The sequence below is a fragment of the Mus musculus genome, chromosome 10, assembly GCF_000001635.26.
Source record: "Mus musculus strain C57BL/6J chromosome 10, GRCm38.p6 C57BL/6J".
In the NCBI taxonomy this organism is placed as follows: Eukaryota; Metazoa; Chordata; class Mammalia; order Rodentia; family Muridae; genus Mus; species Mus musculus.
In genome coordinates this window covers 12,715,695-12,743,464 of record NC_000076.6, presented here as the reverse complement: position 1 = coordinate 12,743,464, position 27,770 = coordinate 12,715,695, and the positions used below count along the sequence as shown (strand labels likewise).

At 43.5% G+C, this 27,770-nt stretch overlaps 1 protein-coding gene across 13 annotated transcripts in view; it reads left to right on the top strand.

The window, feature by feature from the left end:
* Utrn (utrophin) overlaps positions 1-27,770 on the top strand; it is a 487,702-nt gene that overhangs the window by 126,424 nt on the left and 333,508 nt on the right. For all 13 annotated transcript variants that reach the window (XM_006512710.4, XM_011243167.3, XM_030245066.1 and 10 more), the window contains 10 exons: positions 3,895-4,098; positions 5,199-5,380; positions 6,363-6,513; positions 8,248-8,367; positions 9,465-9,566; positions 14,647-14,754; positions 15,553-15,732; positions 17,085-17,254; positions 22,523-22,646; positions 23,360-23,447. In XM_006512710.4, coding sequence (XP_006512773.1) covers positions 3,895-4,098; positions 5,199-5,380; positions 6,363-6,513; positions 8,248-8,367; positions 9,465-9,566; positions 14,647-14,754; positions 15,553-15,732; positions 17,085-17,254; positions 22,523-22,646; positions 23,360-23,447 — 1,429 coding nt within the window. The remainder of the gene's footprint in view (positions 1-3,894; positions 4,099-5,198; positions 5,381-6,362; positions 6,514-8,247; positions 8,368-9,464; positions 9,567-14,646; positions 14,755-15,552; positions 15,733-17,084; positions 17,255-22,522; positions 22,647-23,359; positions 23,448-27,770) is intronic.

The window sequence follows — 27,770 nt, the reverse complement described above, 5'->3', positions numbered from 1 at the left end:
TTTGTCTCTTTGTGATTTTTGTCTAAAATCCCATTCTTCTTCATTCATAAAAGGAAGACCGTTCAGATTTTCGAAGTCATGCATTTTAGCAACTAAGTCCAGATGTTCACACAGGCGCTGGGGAGATGGCTCAGTCAGTAGAGTGCTCTATGTCCATGCCTGAGGAGCTGAGTTAGGATGCCCTGCATGTACATAGACATCGGGTTTGGTGGTCTCCCTGTATCCTGATGCTGGGAGACAGGGATGGGCGGGTTAGCGGAACTCATGGGTCAGCCAGCATAAGTGAGTCACTGAGCTCCACCTTCAGTGAGAGACACTGTCTCAGTGAAGGAAGGAAGGTGGTGAGTGATTGGAAAATACACTAGATATCAACCTCTGGCTACCACATTCGTGTGAACACACATGCTTACACACCACATAGATATACACATATGAGGAAAAAGAGGGGGTGAGGATTGCAAATTTGTGAGAAGTGCATTTTGGATGAGTGTGTGCCCTGCAGCTTACATGTCACCCTCTGGTACTTGGATGGGGTCAGTGACTTGGCCTCTTGACCACTGTGGTTAATGTTACCTCCTTGGCAAAGGCAACACAAAGAATACTCACTTGCTAAGCCCGTTTCTCTGTCATTACTATAGATTTCTCTCCAGATTTGCTTTGACATTCTCATTTAGCAAATTTGCTTTCATTTTTTTAAAAAAGTTACTCAATTTTCCAATTATAATAATCTTGAACATATCATCTTTTTCCCCTATTTTTATGAGATTCAAAGAGTTTACTTACTCTTTTAGATTTTGGGTGGCATGTAGTAATCATTTTATTTTTATCCATTTAGAAAAAGGAGAAAAACACCTTATTGAATAGGAAAAGGGAGAGATGGAGCCTGATTGTGAATCCTGGTTTCTTTTTAGTTTTGATCATCAAATAATGCAGAAGGAAAACCCTTAACTACTGCAAATTGTTTACCTTGGCTCCTGGACACTGCTTTGGTTCAATGATGTACTTTCACTGGGTGACTAAGATGGTGTTCTGGGCTGTCCTGTAGGTCTTGCCTCTTGTATTTACAGTCATTTCTTCATTGGACTGATTTATTTTTGTTAAAAAGAGAAGATATTTCAATTCTTAGTGTTAAGGCTGTCCTCTCAAAAAGGAAGGGCCATTAAGATGGTTCAGTTGGTAAAAGTGATTGTTTGTTCTGAAGCTTGATGGTTTAGGTTAGATCCGTAGAACTCACATAATGGTAGGAGAGTGCACTATATAATTGTTCACCAGCCTCCGTATGTATGTATATACTCATACAGAAACATAGCAAATCATAGGAAAAAGAAGTGGATTTTACTTATTTTATGGTATTTAGCTAAAACAATCACTTCTTTAGCATGCAAGGTTGGTATGGTAAGAATTTCAGAAACCACTTTCTATTTGTTAATGACTGAGTGGTTTAATGCTCACGCTGTTTATTGTATGCTTTTATTGGTAACTTAGAGGCTAAGTTCCATTAAGTGAGGGAATGATGTGGTCAAGTCTTGATTGTCTCCTCGTTGGCTTGTCTTGCTGTCCACTGTTCTCTAAGGAATGCTGACTGCCAGCCAGCCTTCTCTCTGAATCCTCTTTCTCCCACCATGCTGAGTAGCATTGGGAGGTCAGTAGGCAATCCCTGAGTTTCCCTTTAGAAACACGCCAGTTGAAAAGCTCCTGCGTATTTACATGGAGAGGCTTTGCTGCTTTCCACCCCTCGGGGGGATGCTGGTGCCTACACAGATGACCTTTGGCTGATGACTAGCAGTCCTAGTTTTGCATGTTCTTCCCATTGTCTAGACTTTTGCTTACCTCACCTTCTGAATTATCTTAGCACTGTGACTTCAGGCCTTTAAGTTGAGAGAATGTAGCTTATTTTCCTTCCTATGCCCTGGCATTGTTTGCGTCTTAATTTGCCAGTGTTTTTACTTATGATGACTGGTTTCTTTAACTCCTATAACTCAGTTGAAAACATTCCTTTGATCTCTCCTATAAAACAACATTTTCTGGGCTTCAACCCCAAGTTTTCATGAGGATTTAATACCTCTTATGCTTTAAATTGCAGTCAGAGTAGGCTTTTCTTCATTCCTGATTCTTATGTGTGTTGAATTCCATCTATGAAGGATCTTCTACCTATATGGTCTCTGAGCATGCCTTCCCCTTTTCCTACACTTAAACAGAACCTTTGAGTTTCTCCCTAACCAATTAAGATCCGTCTCTATGTGCCCACAGTCTTTCTTGCCCTGTCAGTATTTTTGTGAACTATGTCAAGAATTTTAAATAGTGACTTAAGACCGTGGAAAGGATAGTGAGGGATTTCAGGCCGGGCGACCTGTGGGTGTGAACACATGAGAGAGACCATTCTCTCTGCTGCCTGAGAAGTGGCTTGGCAGATAGGACTGTGGGTGCCAAGGGTTAGCAAGCCATTGTGGGCCAGAGGAGAGACGGGTGGTGCAGAAGTGGAGAGGTCTGCATGGATTTGAGTTGAACTTTGAAGGTAGGACTAGTTTGCAGATTAAACACGGGAGAGGGAAGAAAGAGGGGTGTGTCCAAGTATATCACCCAGGTTTTTGGCTGTGGTGCCTAGGTGCATGGAGCCTGGGGTAGGTGTTGGCAAGTTTTGGGGTGGGTGAAACAAATGAGTGTTTAAATGTGGGTCTGGTTTGATATATCTTTAAAGATGCTGCAGATGTTATTGCTGCTGAAAGTTAGAAGAGAGTTTTACTAGAAATAAAATATCTATCGAATCTAGATTATTTTTTAAAAATCAAATAGGAATAGATGATATCACTTAGTTAAGGTATATCGAAAGAAGGGAGAAAGAAGTTCAGGAGGGTTACTGCTTGCAGATGGGCAGGGCCACTGGATTGGGAAGGAGAGCTTTGGAAGTCAGGATGGATCGGCTCCAGGCACAGCCACTGGGAGGCTTCTGGAAGAACCACGTGAGACCTGGCTTCTCTTGTTTCCAGTTGGTGCCTGTTATTCCGGCATAGCTGTTATCAGAAACATTTTAATTGATTGGCTAATTGTATGATTACTCTAAAAAGTAAGTCTGGGAAAATGGCTTTGTCAGCTTTTCAGTCATTTGGGGGCAAATGTTGAGACTGTTGAAGCAGACTGTTAAGACTTTGGTGGTAACATGTGTAGGCATGACTTTTACCATTCTCCTCATTTATGTACATGTGGGATAGTTTACACACGTCTTGAAGAAGTTTTGTTTGAATGGAAACAAAGGAACAGCAGAGCCAGTAGGCTTGATTACAAGATCATTAAGTGCATAAAGAGAAACTAGTAAGTTAGAGAAAGATCGGCAGACATTTATTTTACAAGTCCTAACCCTCAAACCACATCCCCCAAACAGAACAGCTCACACACTAGAGGGCTGTTGCCTCAAAACAATGAAACATGAAATCCCATCCGTTCCACAGGTTGTATGTGCGCCCTTGTTCACTGTTTAATACATGGCACCAGAATGCAGGGTCCCTAAAGAATTCTAAGCAGGGGTCAAAGCAGAGTGTCAGGCTCTCTATTCTGTAAACTGCAACCGTTGTTCAAGGGCCAGCATGTTCTTAGTTCTCCATCAAAATTCTCTATGTCTTGAAGTCAAATACTGGCATTTGGAGTTTTATTTTTGTCCAGTGACTCATGTGGGATATTTTTCTCTCCATGCCTCTTCCAATGTGGCGCTTGTGTGTGTACTCTATTTTGTATTTCTTGGCTGTCAGTGTCCTCTGATTAATTCATGGCTTCATTCACTCAGCTCCTGAAAACTGGGGGTTGTCTCCTGAGATCCTAGTCCCTACCTTGGTTTCTCCAGACATTGCTCATGTGGTGAGCGTCTGTATGTTCATGGTTGCTGTGGCTTTGTTTCCACAGAGTGCAGTGCTGGCAGAGGAAGGCCAGAGTCCCCGAGCTGAGACCCCTAGCACCGTCACTGAAGTGGACATGGATTTGGACAGCTACCAGATAGCGCTAGAGGAAGTGCTGACGTGGCTGCTGTCCGCGGAGGACACGTTCCAGGAGCAAGATGACATTTCTGATGATGTCGAAGAAGTCAAAGAGCAGTTTGCTACCCATGAAGTAAATATCTGTGGCCGAGAGCCATATTTTTCCAGGGCCGGGCCTGATTTTTAGGGGTGGTGGTAGGTGGAGTGACTTCACCATTGGCTTGGTATTTACCAAATGATGCTCTGTAAAAAGATCATGATGTAGTGCCTGCATTATTTACGTGGGCTTTGTTAGAAAACTGGAGTGATCGACAGTTCATGAGAATCAGATTTCAGGCAGTCTTGTGACATTTTGTGTATTTTTTTAGAACTGAGGATTAAATCAGTGTGAACATTGTTCCTTTTTGAAATATTGAGCTGTAGTTGCAAATCAACATAGCCAACTAGTATCCCAAATAATCAGGTTTCTCATGCTACCCTAAAAGCCAGTATTTTTATTTGTTGTCTGATTAAGCCAGTGTTATATCCAGTGTTCCTGCACGATTTTATGCAAGGGCAGCTACCTGCTATTTAGAGATAGAATCATGATTTTTCACTCTATGGGAAATTCTTTACGGTTAAGTGGGTTCTTGTGTGTGTGTGTGTGTGTAAGCAGCTCCTCTTCTCCTTCTTCTTCTTCTTCTTCTTCTTCTTCTTCTTCTTCTTCTTCTTCTTCTTCTTCTTCTTCTTCTTCTTCTTCTTCTTCTTCTCTATTTTTACATTAACAACATAATCATCATTTACTTAAGAGATAGCTTAGCTGTTAAAGGTGCTTGCTGCAAAACTGATGATCCAAGGTCGGTCCCTGCAACTCACTTGGTGGAATGACAGATCCACCTCTTATGAGCTGTCCTGTGATTCCCTATATGTGTGTTGAAATGCTGAACATGGTGTGTGTACATGGACACATTCACGGGTGAATGGGGATACACACCCATGAATAGTTGTAAAACTTTTAAAATCTACTATTATCATCCATAACATTGTTTTCTTTGATCTAGCTTTCTCTTGAGTTATGGTTAATACCAAATCTCTCATTTCAGAGCTTTCCACCTTTGGTGAAAGCCTCCTCCGTCTTTGCTTTGCACAGGTTCCTTTCTCTGGGGCGTTGCTGTTGGGCTTATGCACTACCAGTTTGTTGTTTCATGTCTTCGCAGCAAGTGACTCACTAACTACCACAATCTCCTTTGCTAGACTTTTATGATGGAGCTGACAGCACACCAGAGCAGCGTGGGGAGCGTCCTGCAGGCTGGCAACCAGCTGATGACACAAGGGACTCTGTCAGAGGAGGAGGAGTTTGAGATCCAGGAACAGATGACCTTGCTGAATGCAAGGTGGGAGGCGCTCCGGGTGGAGAGCATGGAGAGGCAGTCCCGGTGAGTGGAGCTCAAGGACCGAGAGCCTGACTCCCCAGACCACAGTGCACAGTGACACTCAAGTACAGGCCTGCGGGGCTGTGACTAAAATCAGTACAGGGCAAGCCTTCCACTGTCCTCACACCGCTCTGTGAGTCTCATCTCTGTCAAGATCATAGAGGACAGTTGGAATGCAGAGGGTAGTAAGAGGGGAAGTTATATTTTGCATGGGTGATATTGTAATTTTATATTTGTTACAGTGATAAAACACCCTGGCCAAAAAGGCAACTTAAGGGAGGAAAGGATTTATTTTAGCTAACAATTCCAGGTTTTGGTCTCATTTTGGGGACCCCCGAGGAGTGGGAGCTTGAATTCAGTAGTCATGTCACTGCACAGTGAGGAGCAGAGAAGAATGACTGTGCCCATGCTAGTGCCCAACTGGCTTTCTTTACTTTCATACAGTCCAGGGCCCCAACCAGGGAGTGGTGCTGCTCGGTTTCAGACTAGCCTTCCTATATCAATTAGGTTAATAATCAATGCAGCTCCCCACAGACAAGGCCTCAGGTTAACCTCATTTAGACAGCCCCCTCATTGAGGCTGTCACCACAGGACAGTGTGCCACGGGCCTACTTACTGTTCAGTGGTCTGTAACAGTTTAAAGAGCAGGCTTATACCATGGTCTGTTTCACTTTCCACGTTGTGATTCGCGTTCCGGTGCCGTTTCCACCAATTTAATACGCCAGGAATTCCTGAGTGTAGAAACAATGATTCTGTTTTGAATACAGGGAGCTGTTATTTATATTCCTGACTGCCCTTAATGAACTCCAGTTATGAATCAAATCAGAGCTTTCCCCCTTAGTTTCTATACTGATGGACTCTCTGCTACTTGGATGGTTAGGGTACACAAGGCTGTGTTTTCCTGCCCCCGCTTCCCTGGTGCTCAGAGTGGGTGCCCGTGCCAGGGGACAAGCCCGAGGGAATGACACTCTGTCCTCCTGGCCAGGCTGCACGACGCTCTGATGGAGCTGCAGAAGAAACAGCTGCAGCAGCTCTCAAGCTGGCTGGCCCTCACAGAAGAGCGCATTCAGAAGATGGAGAGCCTCCCGCTGGGTGATGACCTGCCCTCCCTGCAGAAGCTGCTTCAAGAACATAAAGTAAATTTGCTGCTTGTTCCTTTTCTACTTCCTTGTGTAGGAAGAGTGCTGAGCTGACCCGGGGCCTGATGGCTTCTCTCGGTGTGGAGTTGGGCTACTTCTTCCCTGTTGCTTTTTATTCAGAAGGTGTTCGTTGGGAGGTGACATTTTGGAAAGAGACAGCTTTGCACACATGTCCATGTCTTTCTTCTGAAAGTGTGTGACATTTGTCACATTTGGCAAGGGTGATTTGTTTGTTTTTTGTTTTTTTTTGTTTTGTTTTATTTTTTTTATAAATCTTTTTAATAAAGATTAATTTATTTATTATTATAAGTACACTGTAGCTGTCTTCAGATGCACCAGAAGAGAGCATCAGATCTCATTACGGATGGTTGTGAGCCACCATGTGGTTGCTGGGATTTGAACTCAGGACCTTCGGAAGAGTAGTTGGTTCTCTTAACCACTGAGCCATCTCTCCAGCCAGGCAAGGGTGGTTTTGGACTCACAAGTGCATGAGAACCTGAACATATGGGCAGGAATACACAGTGTGGGTGGAGAAAGAAACAGGGATATATACTTATACTTAATTAGGATTAGGATATATACCCAATCCTGTCAGGGAGACTGTTACCTCTTTTTTTTTTCTTTTTAAAAAAGATTTACTTTATTTATTATATGTAAGTACACTAGCTATCTTCAGACACCAGAAGACGGAATCAGATGGTTTTGAGCCACCATGTGGTTGCTGGGATTTGAATTCAGGACCTCCGGAAGAGCAGTCAGTGCTCTTAACCGCTGAGCCATCTCTCTAGCCCCCCGTTACCTCTTTTCAGAAGAGCATGAAGTGCTGAGTGAGGAACCAGCACATGGTGGACAGTGTGGTTTGGTTCTGAGATGAGTGGTTCGGTTTTTATAGCAGAAGAAAGGTAGAATTTTGTTGATCAGTGAAACATCTAGATAGCTGATACTAAGGCTTTAGGGTCACATGAAACACTACCCAAGAGGCATTTCACCATACTCTTGCTACTGTTTAAACCAATTACTCTCTACAGATGTCTAATGACTGTTCTCTTCCTGTGGAAGAGGGAAGTGAAGGTGTCCATATGCTTGTTCTTGGTTGCTCTCTTGGGGAGCTAATCAGAATAGCTTCTATGAGTCATACAGCCTTTTCCTCATTTTGCACATTATGGAACTACAGAAAATGACCTCTGATTCTATTTGCTTAAACTCTGGGTTTTTAGAGTAGTCAGGTCTACATTTTTGTCTTTTTTATTTTCCAGTGTCTCATTGTGTACCACTAGCTGACTTGGAACTTTCTATGTAGACCACGATGGCCTTGCACTCACTGCGATCCTCCTGTCCCTGCCTCTTTAGTGCTGGGATACCTGCATATGGATATATTTTTATTTTAATTCCTAGAATAGACACAGATTTTCTTCTTTTCCTCCTTTCCTTCTTCCTTCTCATCTTCTTCTACCTCGACTTGTTTTTTTGGGAAGAATTAGGACTGAAAATGGCACACATTGTCACACATTTACAATTGGTTTTGAAGTTGCACTCGCAGACTCTGGCTCCTAATGAAATGTAAGGGTGTGTTCAGGTTTCTTTCTTTAGTATGGTACTTAGGGTAATGGTTGGGAATGGCAATACCATGCCTCATTAGGTTCCTTAATTACTATCGTGAAGAAGCGGATTTTTAAATAGGTAAATGAGGAAGAGCAGATATCATAGTTTATCTTTTCTTTTTTCCTCTAGAGTTTGCAAAATGACCTTGAAGCTGAACAGGTGAAGGTAAATTCCTTAACTCACATGGTGGTGATTGTGGATGAAAACAGTGGGGAGAGTGCCACAGCTCTTCTGGAAGATCAGTTACAGGTAAGACCTTGAGAAGTAGGATGCCCTTCAGATCCACTCTCTGGTCAAGGTCCATGTATTGTTCCTCCTGGGCATCCTTGTTTGTACAGAAGGGTATAAAAAAGTAGACTCCTTTAATCATCTTTTCGTTACTGTAATGAAGGTCCTGAGGCAGGCTACTTGATAGAGAACAAAGTTTACTTAGCTCACAGTTTTGGAGGCTGGCAGTTCAGACAGCCTGACAAATGTTCTCCCTTGGCTATGTCTAATAGAACAGAAACATGTGTATGTGTGTGTTGTGTCTCTGCCTTAATTTTTTAATCCATTAGAATTTATCATGATCGGCCACCTTTGTGCCCTGATTTAGAACCCCCCTAAAACCAAACCAAACAAAACAAAACAAAACATCAGATTTCCCCACCCTAACCAGAAACAAAGCCCATCCTCAATCTGAATTTCCACCTTCTTGATACTATTTATGCAAATCTTTTTTAGTTAAATTCTTGTTTGAATTCATGGTGGGGTGGGGTGGGGTGGGGTGGGACACAAAGCATGGCACCTGTTTTTGGTTGTATCTCCCAGTTAGGCCTCCTCATTGTGTGGTTTCAGGCTTAGCTAGGCATTCCTTGTTTCATTCGAGTCCTTGCAGTGAAGGCATGAGATTGTTATTCTGCTCCCTTGTGTATAATGGTGACAACATTTAAAAGCACCAGAACTCATTCAAGTGACTCCCAGGCTTCCCCCAGAACAGTCACTTGAAGAATTGGTGAAGGCAACCATAGCCTGGAAGGTTTGAAGCATAGAAAGTAAACATGTAGATTGTGGTTGTAGCAGTGGTTGAAAAAAAAAAATACAACAACCCTCAGACACATATACCCAATTTTCAAATACATGTGAAATGTTGCATTCCCATACAAACCTTACAGTGAAGTAGGAACAGGAATTCTAGTTTTTTTTTTTTCCTCATCTCTGAGTAATTTAAGTAAGTCTACCCTATGAAAGTTAGTTTTTTTCTCATATATGTACTTAAAAGTATTTTTTGTAGATTGGTGTTTTGGAAAACTGTAGTAATTGTGTCTCCTGGCTGGGCTGACAGAGACTGCTTCTCCCTTCCCTAGAAACTGGGTGAGCGCTGGACAGCTGTATGCCGCTGGACTGAAGAACGTTGGAACAGGTTGCAAGAAATCAGTATTCTGTGGCAGGAATTATTGGAAGAGCAGGTATGAAACTCAACCACTGTCCACTGAGGACAAAACAGTGACAAGGAGCCCATCGTTTCAGTATGGCTGTGGAATGTGGCTGCCCTCTTCTCTAGTGAGAATTCTGGAACTTTGGCTTCTTTAAAAAACACAGAAATATTATAAGAATATGTTTTTTTTTTATCTTAGGTTGTTCCCCCTCCCCCAGTAGCTGATTATGATTTGCCTCGTGCTCTGGTGGGGATGTGATTTTGCCAGCTGCAGATATTTTCTGTGATTGTGTGGCCTTTGTAATCCTGTGGACTCTTCAGAGGGTATATGTCATAGTCAGGGTTTCTATTCCTGCACAGACATCATGACCAAGAAGCAAGTTGGGGAGGAAAGGGTTTATTCAGCTTACAATTCCATACTGCTGTTTATCACCAAGGAAGTCTGGACTGGAACTCAAACAGGTCAGGAAGCAGGAGCTGATGCAGAGGCCATGGAGGGATGTTCTTTACTGGCTTGCTTCTCCTGGCTTGTTCAGCCTGCTCTCTTATAGAACCCAAGACTACAAGCCCAGAGATGGTTCCACCCACAAGTGGTGGTGACACTGTGGACAAAAGTTGTTAATATCATAGTGGATAAGAAGGAGAGGGGGGTAGAGAGAGAGAATGAGAGGGGAGAGGGAGAGATCCTTAATAGGGAATAGCATATAAACAAAGAAATGTGTCTTGCAATTTAGAAGGTAATGAGTCCAATTTGGTGAGGGCTTCTTTCTGGCTCACAAAGGATCCTTTGTTACATTCTTATCAATTTGTAGAAGGAAAAAGTAGTTCTTGATCACTAATTGAGGAAATGCCTTACAGTTGGTTCTCATGGAGGCATTTCCTCAACTGAAGCTCCTTTCTCTGTGATAACTCCAGCTGTGTCGAGTTGACACAAAACTAGCCAGAACAGTATATAAATCCTGGGGCCCTGAGGGTTGTTGGGTTGTTCTTTGTTGGTGGTCAAGGTTAGTCCTGCACAAAGAAGAAACAACAAGAAGAAATTAGATATCCTGACATCGAAGGACTTGGCACCCGTAATCAGCAGGAAATAGTCTAAGGATAACGTTGACCCCTTTCTGGTCCCTGACTTTGTTCATGGATCTCTTTGCTCTCTCCCCTCTATTCTTTTCTCCCTCCTATCTAGTGTTATGGAATCGAACGAGTTGAAGGCGTAGGTAGAAGAGGGTGGAAGGAAGAAGAACCCACAAAGTAGCCAAAGACCAGCTAGCTACACTCTTCCCTTTTTTTGAAAGGCCTTATTTTGAAAATAATTTATGAAATTTGGAAATAATGGTTTGCTAATCACTTTAAAAATTAAAAAAAAAAAAAACCAAGGGAAAACAAGTAATCTGACCATTTCTATCAGTTTAAGTTTTATACAAATGTGTATGCATTATTGACTGCTGCTGCATTCATTAATTCATCTTTTTGCTTGCTTACATATTTTTTGGCTTACTTTATTTATTCTGTCCTCATACTCACTGTGTAACTAAGGATGGCACTGAGCTCCCAATCGATCCTTCTGCCTCCAGCAGTAAAGGTGGCATCGTCCCCGATTCCTGTGGGGGCTGTGGGGAGAAGCCAGGGCCTTCCTTTACATGGTAGCCATGCAGCCTACCGGCTGAGCAACATTTCCAGTCCCCTATTTATTATTTTGAAAGTCAAATTTCTATTAATGTTATATCCATTTCTGCAGCTTACTCATTAAGATCATGGTATGAGGCTCCATGGTAATAGTAATTTGATTTCTGTTCATTATTTACAATGTTAGTGCTTAGGTCTGTTCCTGTCTTGACTTACTTTTCATGGTTTAATTACTCATGGGCTTTTGTTGAGGGATCTGTTTGAATGTGTACCAGCACAATTCCCAGCATACAGTTTGTGCTCAGTAAATAAAAGGTACAGGAATATTCTCCATATGCTGTGAATATTAAATTATAATCTTCCTCTTAACTTTTAACCAGCATACAGGATGAAACTAGTGAGAAAATATTTCCTAGCATTGCTTTTGGATAAGCATTCAGTGGCTCCGTGTGCAAAGCCGTCTGCACAGCTTTTCTCTTGGTTTGGTGTCTCTTCGATCACCTTTTAGCTTTACACAAAGGTTGTTATCAAAACAGAGTACAAAGAAGTAAAAAATTTCTCCCCAGTGCCAAGCAGCTGTAGCCTAGAAAAGAAGCAGACACAAGGTTCCCACAGCGTCCATCTTGGCTCTGTTGCATTTCCATCCAGAAAAAGCAGCTCTGTTCTCTGCATGGGGTCAGGAACCAGATGGGTGAGATCCTGGGGCTTCGCTGAGGCAGAGGCAGATAGTTCATTTTAAATACTGTTACAAATGATTAATCCGCATGGTGGTCAATGATCTTCCTCCTCCTCCTCTTCCTCTTCCTCCTCTTTAAATCAGGGACTACATAATGGGGCTGTGACTCAGTGCTTGTTTAATGTGTATGAAGCCTTGGGTTAAATCCTCAGTAACTCATAAAGTGGGTGTTGTGGTGTATACCACAACTTACCTTGCATGCCGAGACATAAGCAGGAGGATCAGAATTTCAAGGTTATACTTAGCTGGCTAGCAAGTTTGAGGCTAATCTGGGTTAAAAGAACCTGTCTCAAGACAGACACCCACCAAAACAATTGTATAATTTATTCTGCTTCATGACATATGGATGGTGCATTTTGGTAATGTGTATATCACCCCAGATCTTTATGTTCAAATCAAAGCATCCCATACAGTAGTTTATTTTTCTAAAGTAATAATGACGGACATCAGTCATTATCAGAACAAGATTGGTTTGCCTTTTCTGCCTTTCCAGTTTGCTTATTGCTTCTTTGTTTCTTGTCAGCTTGACACACTGTAGTGTGTTATTAGAGAAGAGGAACCACAATTGAGACAATGTCTTCATCAGGTTAGCCTGTAGGCAAGTCTGTGCGGGCATTTTCTTTAATGATTGATGTGGGAGGGCCTCCCCCACTTTGGGGTTGCTGCCCCTGGGGCAGGTGGTCCTGCGTTGTAGCAGGAAGCAGGCAGCATGAGCCTGGATGACTGAGGCAGCTGGCGGCATTCCTTCCTCTCTGCTGTAATTCCTGCCCTGTGTCCCTTAGAGACGGAGCCTTTCCTCCTAAGCTCCTTTTGGCCATGGTGTTTTATCACAGCAATAGAAACTCTATTAAAGTTTGGAAATAACTTTAGGATTAAAAAAATGTTTAGAAAACAAGGGATTTTTGACCAACTGTATCACTTGAAGTTTTATTTATTTCATGTATGTGACTTTACTGTTGCTGTCGTCAGACACACAAGAAGAGTGCATCGGATCCCATTACAGATGGTTGTGAGCCACCATGTGGTTGATGGGAATTGAACTCAGGACCTCTAGAAGAGCAGTCAGTGCTCTTAACCACTGAGCCATCTCTCTAGCCTGTCACTTGTAGTTTTAAATAGGCCGTCTATTCATTATTGTCTATTGCTAGGACATTTTATCTCTCTCCCACTCTCTCTCTCTCTCTCTCCCTCTCTCTCTCTCTCTCTCTCTCTCTTGAGAGAGAAGGGTATGTCTGCACCTTCTGTTTTGCTCCCTGGTCATTTATACGCATATCTTAACTTTACTAGGCGAGGAGATAGGATCTGCATTTGTCTTTTATTTTTCTAATTTTCACTTTTTTTGGGGTGGTGGTGGTGGTGGTAGACTATAGAGGTAAGGAGTAGCTTGAAAATACGTTGATTAATGAGACAACTGAGAAAGAATTCTTCCCATTGCAAGTCCAGAACTAACCCTTTGCCCCTTAGCTATACAGAAAAAAAAATTAAAAAAAGAAAAAAAAAGGAGAGTGTAATACACTCTACTTTTGGGAATAGGGCTGTCTTAAGAGCATCTCACTCCATCACTTAACATCTTCCAAAGAACACACACTTTTGGCTGTGAGTTTTAAATAATTTTGTTGTTGGCTTTGGGACATCTTCATCCTTCTTCCTTTAATGTAATTGCATTTGAACTTTGACCATTTGCATACTTTTCCCTCCTGGTGCTGTGGACAGACAGTTGATTTAGGGGTGGGAGTTTATGACCCAGCTCAGCCATTTAGTAGCTTACTCACCTCAAACATGTAACTTGACGTCTGTTTCCTTCTCTAAAATGAGCAGCAGGAACAAGAAAATCTATGAGCTTCCTTTGAATTAAAACCTAGAGTTCTAATATGATTTTTTTAAAGCTCAGCATAATTGGATTTAGTATCCTTTGTCTACTCACCTTCTTGAGATCTAGGGTTAGTTGCTATATGGGATTATTTTCTCCTACTGTAATAAATTCCCTAGCCAGGTTTGGCGTCACATGCTTGTGGTGCTCAGGAGATGGAGATAGGAGGATTGCAAGTTCAAGATCAGCTTGATATACTAGCAAGACCCCACTCCCATGCCCCCCAGGGGCTAGTGATATGAGGCTTATTCGTATTGTTTCATGACTATATTCTACTAATGATTCGAGCTGGTAGCTCCACCACTGAGTTGCACCCATAGTCCTGAAGGCTTGCTTGATTCAGTGTTTTAGAGTTGTGAACATCCAAAAGTACGGTGCTAGCTCTGGCGAGGAATCCCTGCCTGTCACATCACAGTACTTAGCACTGCAGTGGGAGTGTGCACCAAAGGGGGAGGTGGTGTGGAGACACAGGAAGCCAGAGGTCAGGAGGCGCCAGCCTTACTCTTTTGTAACAGTGATTCTCAGGAACTTATGGAGGCCCCAGAAGAACAGCATATCTCTCTTCTGCGGGCAGCACCATCTGAGACTTCCTCCTAGCTTCTATATCTTACAGATTCTAGCCTCTCTCCTGCCACACTGGAGACCATGCTCTTCCTACACAGGAGCCCTTTAAGGACATGCTAAACTCTATTCACACCTTACGAGTTATCACTATCGATTAGACCTAATGACAGGTTAATCTGTTGTAAGTTATAGAGGCTATGCTTTTGCCAGTCCTTGAACTCGGGTATTTGAGGTTCTTATTATCCCGATCTACATGTGAGTCACAGAATTGTCAGGTGATTGACCATGTCTCTTTCCAACTTTTGTTGTTACTCCTAGTGTCTGTTGGAGGCTTGGCTCACCGAAAAGGAAGAGGCTTTGAATAAAGTTCAAACCAGCAACTTTAAAGACCAGAAGGAACTAAGTGTCAGTGTCCGGCGTCTGGCTGTAAGTGTGTCCCTGTCGGCATCTGTTGTAAGCCTGTGATGTGTAGTGTTTTATAACTAAGAGTTAATATACTTGAATGAATACAGATTATAGCTTATTTCCCATTACTACATCGCTTCCAGCCATGGTACTGTACCAGGAGCCTTTTATTATTGCATAGAGAATGGCAGAACACACTGTTGGCGGGATTACAAATCTACTTGATTATACTTCCCGAGGAAGATAAACTTTCTTGAGAGAAAGAAAATTATTTGTGGAAGTTGGTCCTGACTCTTCCTCCCAGCCCCATGCTCCCAGAAATAAGACTCAGGCAAAATATATTTAGATATCTTGGCCATATAGCTAGACTCTTCTCTGAGTAGACTGTAACTTAGAAAAACTCCTTTTTTTTTTTTTTTTTTTTTTTTAGACATGGTTTCTCTGTGTAGCTCTGGCTGTCCTGGAACTCACTTTGTAGACCAGGCTGGCCTTGAACTCAGAAATCTGCCTGCCTCTGCCTCCCAAGTGCTGGGATTAAAGGTGTGTGCCACCACGCCCGGCTAACTCATTTATTTTAATCCACATTCTGCCATATGGCTGGTTACTTGTGCTCAGGTACCAGACTTCTGTCTTCTCACATCTTCCTCTGGCAAATCTCCCACCTGGCTCTATCCCAGAATCCTTTCTCCTCCCGAATGCCCTACCTCCTATTTCCTGCCTAAGCCTTAGGCCATCAGATTTATTATTGACAGGTGTCATGTCCATATAGACCTAAGATATTCTCTATAGTTGTTGTGTGATAAATATTTGACATTCTAGATATTGAAGGAAGACATGGAAATGAAGAGGCAGACTCTGGATCAACTGAGTGAGATTGGCCAGGATGTGGGCCAATTACTCAGTAATCCCAAGGCATCTAAGAAGATGAACAGTGACTCTGAGGAGCTAACACAGAGATGGGATTCTCTGGTTCAGAGACTCGAAGACTCTTCTAACCAGGTACGTTTTTGATTTGGGTAGTATATTATACCATGAAAAAATTGTGTGTACAGGAACAGAAAAATGCAGTCTGAGATCCAAAGTGTGCTTTATTAATTGACAATACGAAAGATTGAGCCATCAGTACAATGTGGCTGAACTGTGAAAACATCATGATAGAGGAAGCCAGTCATGCATGATAGTTATGAACTATGAATTGTGCAGGACAGGCAGAACCTGGCAGGTGCTCAGTGGCCTCGAGCGGTGGTGATTAGGGAGTGGGATGCTGTGAACAGATATCAAGGTTCTATTTGGGCTGATTAAGTTGTCTTGGAGTGAATGAGAAGACAAGACAGACACGGGTATGGGCTATTCAAAGATAGTACAAGCTTTTATTCAGAAGAAAAGCCCTCAGGGTTTCTAGTCTGGGAATGAGAGCACACTGTCTACTTATAGGCTAGGGTAGTTAGCTACAGGATAGAAAGGGATTGATCTGGGCAAGGATACTAGAATGTTTTCTTTTGTCCTGTGCTAAAAAAGGTTAAATGGTGACATAGAAAATGTCAACCAGCATCTTGCTTGGGCAGCCATCAGTGCAGGCCCATGGCATGGCCAGGGCAAGAATCTAGAAAAACAAGTGACTATAATTTAGAAACAGAGATGACTTTGGTTCGGGCAGTTGTCATTATTCAAGCAGAATGGAGGAGTATTACAAGCTGGCATAGCCATGGCTGATGTTGACCTAAAGTCTGTAGCCAATACCCACACCAATACCCACTGCAGTGGACTTTTCCCTTTGCTTCTGTGCAGTTCTGGCTAGTCTCGAACCTCTAACCTCTGCCTCTCCTACCAAGTCCTAGGATTACAGGAGGGTGTTAAGTTTTATAAAGCAGTATAATCATCGGCGGGGATATATTGGCAGGCCCATGCTGAGGTGTCTTCCTGAGGAGACACCATGCAACAGACCTAGTATAAAGAAGACTTACTGTGGGGGAAGGGAGCAGGGACCTGGAGAAGCGGCAACAGAGGTGTGAGGGCAAAGAACTGTGGGGCTGGGGGGAGAGAAGGGCAGAGAGAAAGAGAAGAGAGAGGATACGTGGGTACAGGGAAAGAAGATGGAGAGAGCTGCTAGGGTAGCAGCCAGTCCCTCCTTATATGCCTGGCTTGCTCCCTTCTCTCTCACCTGGTGGACTTTGACACAGGCTGTTGCTAGGTAGCTGTTGGGCGAGGCCTAAAGGAATTGTCAATAAGCCAACAGAGTGTGGCACCATGCGTGGCTTGAACTGTTTATTTTTATAGGGAGCGTTTTATGTGAATAACTCTCAGCAGCGGCTTTCATTTAAAGCCAACGCTGGGCGTGACTTGCCTTTCAGGTGACTCAGGCGGTAGCGAAGCTCGGCATGTCCCAGATTCCACAGAAGGACCTATTGGAGACCGTTCATGTGAGAGAACAAGGGATGGTGAAGAAGCCCAAGCAGGAACTGCCTCCTCCTCCCCCACCAAAGAAGAGACAGATTCACGTGGACGTGGAGGCCAAGAAAAAGTGAGAGATGTCCCAGCCTCAGGCCTGCCTGTAACTCGCACTAATCACTAATCAAATGAGAGTTTAGACATGCTCATTATTATGTAAATTCAGTCATGAGCTCAGTTACTGGCTTTGAGTCTCTGGAAGATTCTGCCTCCCAGGAGCTAAGCAGCTAAATTGCCCTGAGGGACTTTACTCATCCTCTGCTAAATTTAGAGACTGGTGTGGAGTAACCCTTCTGTTATCAATCCCCATCTGTTTCTCAGAGGACGATTGTTTTGGGGTCCGGCTCCTGCTTTCTTCTTTCTTTCATACCTTTAAGACCTGACAGTTTGGCTTTGGATAAATTCCTTATTCTTTGTGAATCTCTTTCCTCTGCTCATCACTGCAATAGCAGTTCAGGAAGACAATGCATTTTTGTGACCTCACGATCTCTGTCTGTCTGTCTGTCTCTCCTCCTCTTCTTCCTCTTCTTCCTTTCCTTTTTATCCCCCCCCCCCCCACCAAACCCATCCATGTATTTAGGTTTTCTTTGATAATTCCTTTTATCAGGTTTCTTAATAGATGCTTTCTGTTTTGCTGAAAGAGCTCTTTTGGGTTAAAATGTCCCTTTTATCTAACTGATTCGAAAGAAAACTGGAGATTGTTAGAAGAATGAGATTTCAGCTGCATTCACTGGGCCTTTGCTGTGTCAGAGCCTTTAAAAAAATTCTCTACCTGTAGGTCTCGACTCCTTTGGGGGTGTGTGTGTGTCATATCAAAAACCCTTCATATCAGATATTTACACTACCATCCATAACAGTTGCAAATTTATAACTATGAAGTAGCAAAGAAATAATTTTATTGATGGAGGTGACGGCCACATGAGGAACTGTATTAAAGGATGGCAGCATTAGGAAGGTTGAGAACTGCTGCTTTAAAATGTAGTGTGTTCTAGGCACTGGATCTGGTACGCCTGGTCACAGTGAGCCTTCGGCTCGGCCTCAAGCTTGCTCTCATGCTCCCTCTTGCAGTGCGATCCCAGGGTTCAGGGACATTGGCAGTTATTAGGGGCCTGAATAAAAAGATAAGCTTTCCTTCCATAGGATAGCTTTATTAGAGGAATCAGGATGTGGGGCGTATCTGATGATTCTCCTTTTGACCCTCAGCCTGTTTTCTGCCTCCTAACGGTGCCTCATGCATGACTGGCGCACCTGCCGTTGTGAGCAGCAGCCTTTACTTTGGCCAGAGCAGCAGGCAGAGAAGGAGATGCTGTCGATGTCAACATTAGCAGCAATCTTCCATTTCCTGAACTCTTGTTAGCTGCTGGGCGCATCTGGCACTGTGTGTCTCCAGGGCTGGCTTTGGAATAGACAGGGTGTATCCTGATGGGAGGCTCATTTAAACTTGCCTGTAGTGAATAATGAGCCTTCTGCTGCAAGAGACAAAATGCTGTGACCAAGGTGACTTCAACAACTCATTATCGTGTCGTATGACAAGAAACAGTCCAGAAGTGGCCCAGCTGTGGCGAGAGGATGCACTTAAGCAGACTTCCCACTGCCGTCCCTGCTATTGTTGGCTTGGTTGCTTTTCCTCACAGTGCTTTGTCTTCTCAGCAAACTGGGTCTCCGATGTCACCAGCCAGGATTTTGTCCCTTGCTTGTTCAAGTTTATAAGCTGACGGCAATGGTACTGGAGGTCCAGATGAACCGGGTCATGTGTCCTTCCCTTATCCCCAGTCTATGCAGTTTGTACAAAGTATAGAGAGGGGTTGTGAGTCATGAGTCCTGACCTTCGAGGGTGGATTGAGGCAGACATTCATTACTGAATTAATTCCTCGGCAGAGGCCTGAGTGCATGCTGTCCACGGTAGCAGAAATCTCATTTGTAAATTTTTTTTATGCCCCATGTTTGCCTCAGAACGTCCTGTGTGCTGTCTTTGTAGAGCCCAGGCATGCTTTTGTAGGCAGTAGCAGGGTCCGATGGCTGCCCACTGGGAGTTCCAGTTTCCTAGAACATGGAAGTAGACAGGGATGCTTAGGTGTTGCAGAAGCTGACAGTTTCCTAAGATACGGTGTGCACATCCCAGGAGAAGGCATGGACCAGAGCAGAGCACAAGGCTGGAAGCCCAAGCTCCGAGCCCCAGGCTTTCTTGTGACCTGCTGTGGGTCCTGGGCATCCGAGGAGATTCTCCGTGTGTGTGCAGTGCTGGCTCTTCTGCATCCATGCAGTGTCCTTTCCCTGTTAACCTTGGCTATGAAGGTTTCCAGTCTTCCTCTCTGCCAGCTGGTTTTTCTGCTGTGTGAACCTCTCAGTCTTTTCTTTTTTTTCCCCCTGAGACAGGGTTTCTCTGTATAGCCTTGGCTGTCCTGGAACTCACTCTGTAGACCAGGCTGGCCTTGAACCTCTCAGTCTTAATGCAGTTCACTTCCCCCTTATTCTCCCCAACCTCCTCTCCTCAAAATGGTCCCTCACGAATGTTTGAGGTTAGCTCTCACAGTCACTTCCATTGTCCTAAAGACGAGGCTCTCCTTAGCTATTCCTTGTATGACATAATTTTCAGACCCTTTTGTGTATTCAGTTAGCTGTAAAAACGGTCATGAACTTGTGTTGGACTCCACAGACAATTGAGAGCCCTAAATTACCTAATTACTTATTCTTGGTAGTCAATTTTATTTTGTTCTCTTTTTTTTTTTTTTTTTTTTTCGTTTCTTTTAAAATCTGCTCAGGTCAGGCATTTCCAGCTATCTGGTTATCTTGTACTGGGGTCAATGTGTCTTGCTCATTTCTCTTATCTCAGAGAGAAACTGTGGACATCTGGATTCTGGTTACTTAGCTAGAGCATCACACACTCTTATGTTGAAGTAAAATTTATCGACCCTCAGATGTCTGAAATAAAAGGGGTTTAATGAGTGGCTCAGGGACAAATTCTGAAGCCTACAAAAGCAAAAGGGTTCAGTAGATGGAAATGGGCACTTGGGAACTAATAGCCCAAAACCTCTGTGTGTGTGTGTGTGTGTGTGTGTGTGTGTGTCTGTCTGTCTGTCTGTCTGTCTGTGCATGGTTGGTTATATGGATGTTTGTGAGTATAGGCATATGTGTGTGAATGCAGGTTTATGTGTGAGTGTGATTATGTGGATGTTTGTGAGTGAGAGCAGGTATGTGTGTATGGTTATGTGGATGCTTTGTGTGAGTACAGGTATATGTGTGTGTGTGTGTGAATACAGGTTTGTGTGAGTGTGGTTATGTAGGTGTGGGTGTGGATGTGTGGGGTTATGTGGATGCTTGTGTGTGAGTACAGGTGTGTGTGTGTGTGTGTGTGTGTGTGTGTGTGTCTGTCTGTCTGTCTGGTTATGTGGATGTTTATGTGTGAGTATAGAGTGTGCATATATGGTTATGTAGATGTTTGTGTGTGAGCACAGATGTGATATGTATACGTGAGTACAGGTTTGTGTGTGAGTGTGGTTATGTGGATGTTTGTGTCTGTGAGTACAGGGATCTCTCTCTCTCTCTCTCTCTCTCTCTCTCTCTCTCTCTCTCTCTCTCTCTCTCTCTCTCTGGATTCCAAAGGTTTCCTTCCTCAGGCATGGTCCCCCTGGCTTATTTGTCAGTGAGCCTCAGGAATTTGGCTGACTCTGCCTGCCTCCACAGCTCTGGGATTAAAAGCATGCCACCCAGCCAGACTTTTAAAATGCAGGAATGACTTAGAAGTCAGATCTTGCAGGGCAAATGCTTTACCTACAGAGCCATCCCTCTCTGCAGTCCTCAGAGCGCTTTGTCCTAGGGAAGACTAGCGAAGGAAGAGTCAGTTGAGTACATTGTGTTTACCTGGCCATATTTAGAGGTGAGACTGCAAGGTGCTGAAGGGCTTGGTCTGAGTGGCTGGGTGCAGAGTCCCTAAGAAGCATTGCTGCTTCTTGCTCACTAGTCTGGGACATTTATATATTAACAGGTTGTGGTGCCTGGGGTACAGCCACCACAGATGCCAGGTCAGTTTTAACTTGCTTTCAGGAATGTGGAACTATCATGTTAGTTCTGGCTGGTAGCTATTAATTAATTCCCTTAACTCTTGCCTCCTCTGATTTAGATTTGAGATATTGTAGAAAATGCCTTTTAAAATCACATATTACACAGAAAACTTACTCAGAATCTACTAGAAACACATTAAGAGCTGCTTTCCAGAGGAACCTTCAAATACCTCTTCTCAGCTTATGATGCTGAGTCACGCCAGGGTAAGGGGGCAGCTGCATGGACTGCCTCTGTTTGAATAGCTCTTGCTTCGTTTATTAGTATGGGGTCCATTATTCAAAACCCGTATGAGCTCAGTTGCTTCGACTCTAACAGGATATTCAAAAGTATTTTCAGAGAGAGTGGTGAGGATTCTTTGCGTTAACGATAGACATGGAAGGTTTAACCAAGGGCCTGGTCTCTGGTCACCTTTCAGAAAACTGTGGTTTTCACCTGCTTTGGGATCCCATGTCCAGCCTGCCCACTCTTCCCCCTCCCATTACCGCTCGCTGAGTTCCTCTTGTGTTCTATCTGTGGTGGTCTTTTCTGTGCAGTCTTGGGTTCTGGCCCCACAGTGAGTGACTGGACACTATGAACAGACTCTTATCAGTTCTGTGCTTAACACAGCTGATGACTGCTCTTTGTTTAAATCCATCATCTATCACCCAGGGCTTTATTGGCCCCTTTGACTCTTGGCCACATCATTATTTCGCCTTCCCTCGCATCACTCTCTATACCAGACACACCTATTTGTAGCTGGCAAAATATGGCCTCTATTTCCGTTGCTTTCTCTTTGCAAGGGAAGCTGTCAAACACAGCCACACTTATGCCCTGAGACCATGCTTTCCACGGATGGGTTAGGAGTCAGTCCTTGGCAGTCCTGGGATTTACCTAGCATATACTTTTCTTATTACTTGTCAATTTCAGTTGCTTCCTGATGACTTGAGGCCCCCGAAAGGCTGAGATAGGTCTGGTTAACTATGTATTGAGCAGCAGAGGATAGTTTTATAAATGTTTGTACTTGTCCTTTTTCTGTTATCATCTAACTAAATCTGTTTTTTGTTGTCTACAATAGCTTATAAAAATACAAATGATTCCCAATTAAGTAAAAAAAAAATAATTATTTTATTAGCCCTATAATGTTTTCACTTTTAATTGTAAAAGTATTATGGGTGGTTGCTCTATTTTGGGGCAGAGTTTGAATATCCTTGCCTGGTGGGCATTCAGGTTGGTCTTTATTGGGCCAAGGCAACACTGGAAGCTGACCAGTGACAGAGGCAAATGTCTCCATCTTGACCAGGTTTGATGCTATAAGTACAGAGCTGCTGAACTGGATTTTGAAATCAAAGACTGCCATTCAGAACACAGAGATGAAAGAATATAAGAAGTCGCAGGAGACCTCAGGAATGAAAAAGAAATTGAAGGTAAAATATACAATGAATATGCCAGGAAGTAAAATAATTCATCAGGCTAATTTTACTATTGGCACAGAGATGTGCCAGGGTCCAGAAGCTATTGCAAAATACATGTAGCCACAGATGGCTTTTAGAGCTTCACCGTAAACATCAGATCACCACATGTAGGAGAAATTAAAAATGTTTTCCCCTTTTCCTCCTTAATCGTTGAGTTGTATATACAGTCATCATTATTGCCCTCTATGTAGATTTAAATTTACATGGTCTGGTACATAGTAACTTAGGACTTTGTATTGTTTCAGAGATATTCTGCCCTTGTATCTAACAAAGCATTTGGCGTATTAAAATTTCCTCAAAATATTTCCTTTAAACAATACAGCTTTTTTTAAAAAGTCGATCTTAGACCAAAAATGTTAATTTTAATTATTTCCCCTTGATAATGAACTCATAATTACAGAACATATAATCTTCCCTTCTAAAAGAATCTAAAGTTGATATTCACTGTCATCATTTTGGAATTTTCTTTTTCAGACGTACTGATTCTCCGAGTGCTAGAGAGTGGCCAGGAATTGCGTAGTTTTTTCATTACAGTACTTTGTAGATAAACTTTGAAATACCTAAAGAAAAGTTAAGAGGGCACAAAATATGAGGTTTTAAAATAACATCAGCGTTGCATCGAGAAGGGATGCTTTCAGTGTTTTATATTTGGTCTTTGTTTCCAGGGATTAGAGAAAGAACAGAAGGAAAATCTGCCCCGACTGGACGAACTGAATCAAACCGGACAAACCCTCCGGGAGCAAATGGGAAAAGGTGAGGCCCTGCAGGGCTTTTTTTTCCCTCTCAGATTATTTTAGAAGGTCACACTTAATATTTGCAGCTTAACACACAAAACATTTAATACACAAAGATAGAAAAAAGATCTGGTTTTCAATTTTTTTTTGAGGCAGCAGAATCTTTCAAAAACTGAAATCTTATATTGAAGCTTTTTATTAAAAACAGATAAAATCAAAGTCGTTCTGCTCCCACTTGGGGGTCAGAAAACTAGAAACCTTGAAAACCTCAGCAGAGCAATTAAAATCCAACAGTGCACAAGATTGTAAAACCTCACCTTTGGGGTTACATACTCTGAATTTTTCTTATACATGAGGGCACTGAGAGAAATGTTTATGCTGGCAATGTCTTAGATATGAAGTCGCCTTAAGGTAAACTTATTCTAGTTTCATTCTGCTGCTGTGACAATCACCATGACTCAGAGCAGCTCGGGAAGAACCAGTTCGTTTCAGCTTACAGGTCCCAGTCCATCACTGAGGGAAGTCAGGGTGGGAACTCAAGCATCTGAAAGCAGAAACCATGGAGGATGCTGCTTGTTGGCTGCCTGGTCCTTACAGCCTAGGACCTCCTGCCTAAGGAATGGTGTTGCCCACAGTGGGCTGGACTCGTCTACATTTCTTTTTCTTTTCTTTTTTTTTTTTTTTCTTTTTTTTTTTTTTTTGAGACAGAGTATCTCTGTGTAGCCCTGGCTGTCCTGGCACTCACTTTGTAGACCAGGCTGGCCTCGAACTCAGGAATTTGTCTGCCTCTGCCTCCCGAGTGCTGGGATTAAAGGCTTGTGCCGCCACCACCGCCAGCCTGTTCTATATTTCTTAATGATCAAGACAATGGCTACTGTGTGATCCTCAGTCTAGGATGTCAGATGATGCTAGGCTGTGTCAGATGGACAATTACAGCTATCTAGGACACTTATTAATGTTTGATATTTGGTCACGTTCGGAGGATCACATTAATATACTCTAGAAACATTTTTCTACTTAAATTTGATGTTACTTGTATTCAAAAAATTTTCAAGCAGCAAAGACCCTTGCTCCTCACTAAAGCCTTGCATAGACACAGAGAAACCTAAAATTAGTATTTTCTCTTCTGTGGCTGTTTAGTTTGGCATATGGTTTTTTTCTTTGGTGGTACTGGACCTTTCTTCCTTCCCTCTTAAGAAAAGATGTGGCAGGCTGAGATGTCAAAGGCTGGGGCATGGGTTGCAGTCGGGTGAGATTCGCATGCTGCTTTAGGCCCGGGTTGAAGGGCAGAAACTGTAGCGGGCACACGCCAGTAGGTGCACATAGGCAGGAGCAGGTAGGACTGGCCAGGCTGACTGCAGAAACTCCCTCCTTGAGAACTCTAGAGGGAGGACACCACGAAGCACACTTCCTGTGCACCTGTTCCTTCTTCTAAAAATACTTAGGTTGCCTGTCAGATGGTTGGGTCTTAGCTCCGCCTGCATGGAAATCATGGATCGGCAAGGGAAGGGCTAGTCTTCTGTAGGCAGCTTTAGCATCTGTTCACAGCAGTGTATGGCCTCAGCAGGCAGGAGCGACATCAGGCAGTGCTCTCTGATATTAGCCTTCCCACAGTGGGACTCTTCTATAAGCATCAGAGTTATTGCTTAGGCCTAGGAAGTGGGGAGCCTTCATCCCAAGAGAGTGGCTGGCTTTGTTTCTTGTAAGTGGACATAGCTGTAGGGATTCCTCAACCTTGGGCAATGGCCAATATTATAGCTTCTGTACCTCTGGTGCCTAACACTCTTGGCTCTAAAGGCTTGACAGCTTTCTGGGTCTATTCTGAGGACTGATGCTTGTAGTTTCTTCTTAATCTCTCTCTCTCTCTCTCTCTCTCTCTCTCTCTCTCTCTCTCTCTCTCTCTCTCTCTCTCTCTCCATTCCCTCCTCCCCTCTCTCTTTCCCCTTCCCTTCTTCCCTCCCTCCCTCTTCCTCCCTCTCCTCCTCCCTCTACCCTCTCTTGCCTCCAATTTATTTCCACCTTCTCTCCTACCCTGTCTATTATCTCACATCCACTGCATTGCAGCTGTGTCTGTGGCTACATCCCCATTGCTGCTGCTCAGGACCTGGCTACCTCAGCCTTTGTGCCACTGTCAGTAGAGGCTCTGCCCCTTCTGCAGCTTGGCCTGCTAATTGCTCTGGTCTGTCTTGTTGTCAGATGTCTATTTCGAAGTTTAGCCTACTAGTACTGCTCAGTTCTGTATTCCCTCTCTCTATCATCTCTTTTTCTAAACCCCGTTCCTCCCTTTCTGCCAACACCTCCCCTGAACTCACGTCTGTACTAGGGATATATTGCATTCAAGACTTTGCACACATAAGTGGTCTCCCCTGTCTTTCCTGAAGCTGTCAGGCATCCAGTCCCCATCCCTTGGCCACTGCTGGTCTGGTTCAGGGCTGCTGGCTTTACTCTCCAGCTGTCACTTCTTGCTGTCTCTGTTGCTCCTGTCTTTCTGGCATGTGCTCAGCTCATCCACCTGACAGTAGACAATAAAAGACCATACAGGAAAAGCCTTTTCTGGACCTAATGTTACATCCTGGGAGGGTGTAAGAGTATGTTTTCCAGCTAGTTCCCCAAGTGAGCCAAACCGTCCTATCATGTAGCCAGAGAAAGGGTATTTGTATCAATTGCAGCAAACCTCAAAAATAAATAAAGGTTGTGCCTATACCAAGTGTTCTATTTGTACCAATCACATTGTTCCATTTGTAACAATCACATTAGTGTTTTGAGGCCAAGGAGGAAAGGCCAATGTGCGTGGAAATGTGTGCAGTGTCATCTACTGTTTGCTGAAGCTAGCAAAATGTGTAGTTCAAACTCTCATGGTTGGTGCTGCACCTTCAGGAGTTGGGCCTGTGTTGCAGCCTTGACTGTCATGTGCGTCCCCTAAGGCACCTGTGGGGCCATCATTCCGCGTGGCTGAGGCCAGCTGAAGGGCAGCCTGCCTGGCCATTTTATTGATAGTCCCCTGGCTTGCAGCAGTCAGGAGATTCTGGGAGTATCATTTGGGGAGTTAGGTCACCCCTTCTGTCACATTTTTATTTATGGGAAAACCAACAACAGAAGGAATGCTTATGATAGGAACTTACTAACACTCATGTCAGCTTTAATGGTATTTAAGAGCTCTTCACATATTTATTCAACTCCTGCCCAGGGAGAGGTGGGACCCACTCGCCTGCCTTTGAAAGTGTTCTGTGCCTGGCTCTGCCCTTGATCAGAGCTATAAACAACCAAGGCACAATGTGGCAGATTAGTTATACCAAATCTTTAAACCAGTAGTTTTTTTTTACATCTTTAACTTTGTGTGTGTGTGAATCATTTTGCAATTACTGCTTTTGGAATGAAATTTTCTTTATGATTTATTTCTATTGTATGTGCTTAAGTATTGCCAGCATGTAAGTAAGTATTTGACCACGCCAAAGCACCATCATATGCATGTCCATTGTTCACACAGTTGCTAAGAAAATGGTGCTTTTTCTTGTCCATGACTCCGTTAGCAGTGATACTTGCACATGGACTGTGGTGTGAATGCCTTGCTTAGGTTTAATGTCCTCTTAGCAGCTTGCTGGTGGAAGTGCCCTTGAACAGCTGATGTGGGTGGTACCTTTCTACCATGGTGTGCATGTTTGTATCTCTGATTCTTAGGAGATGTGGTGTGACACAAAACCTTCCAAATTTGTATTGCTGGTGAGACAGGGGTGGCTTCTCAGTTTCCATGACATTTTCCTTTCATGTTGGGTTTCCATGACTGTGGATGTTGATCATATATGTTCACAGAGAAGACTCTGCACTCCTACTCATATCCTGAAGGTGTTGAGTCTCTCCTTTCAGCATGTGTGTCTGCCAAATAGAGTTGGTTGCTGTAGTACAATCAATTTAATCTTATCCCCAACTAGCTTACAAATGAATGAGACTCAGAGTCTGGTTATTTTATTTAGCTTTGACAATTCTTGGGGGGGGGGCACCTATAATCTGATCTTCTGACTGCTGGCCTGGCTACCTCCCCAGAGGTGTACCCCAGATACCTACTCTTACTCCTGGATCTGGGCTCACGGCCCCCCTAGTCTCGTCTCTCATGGCCCCTTCTCTGCTCTCCCTCCTCTTTCCAGTTCTCCCATGCTCAACCAGGTAACTTAAAAACCTGCCTACCTCTGATCTCTCCAGTCAGTGGCTGTAGCCCCTTATATTCAACCAGTAGTTTTAAGTTAAGGAACAAGGTCTACACAAGAAAAGCTGGTAGTTCACGGGTGGGCCTAGGCTTTCTGGTAAAGAATCTAGCATTACAGTGCATAGCAACAGACCAAACCTC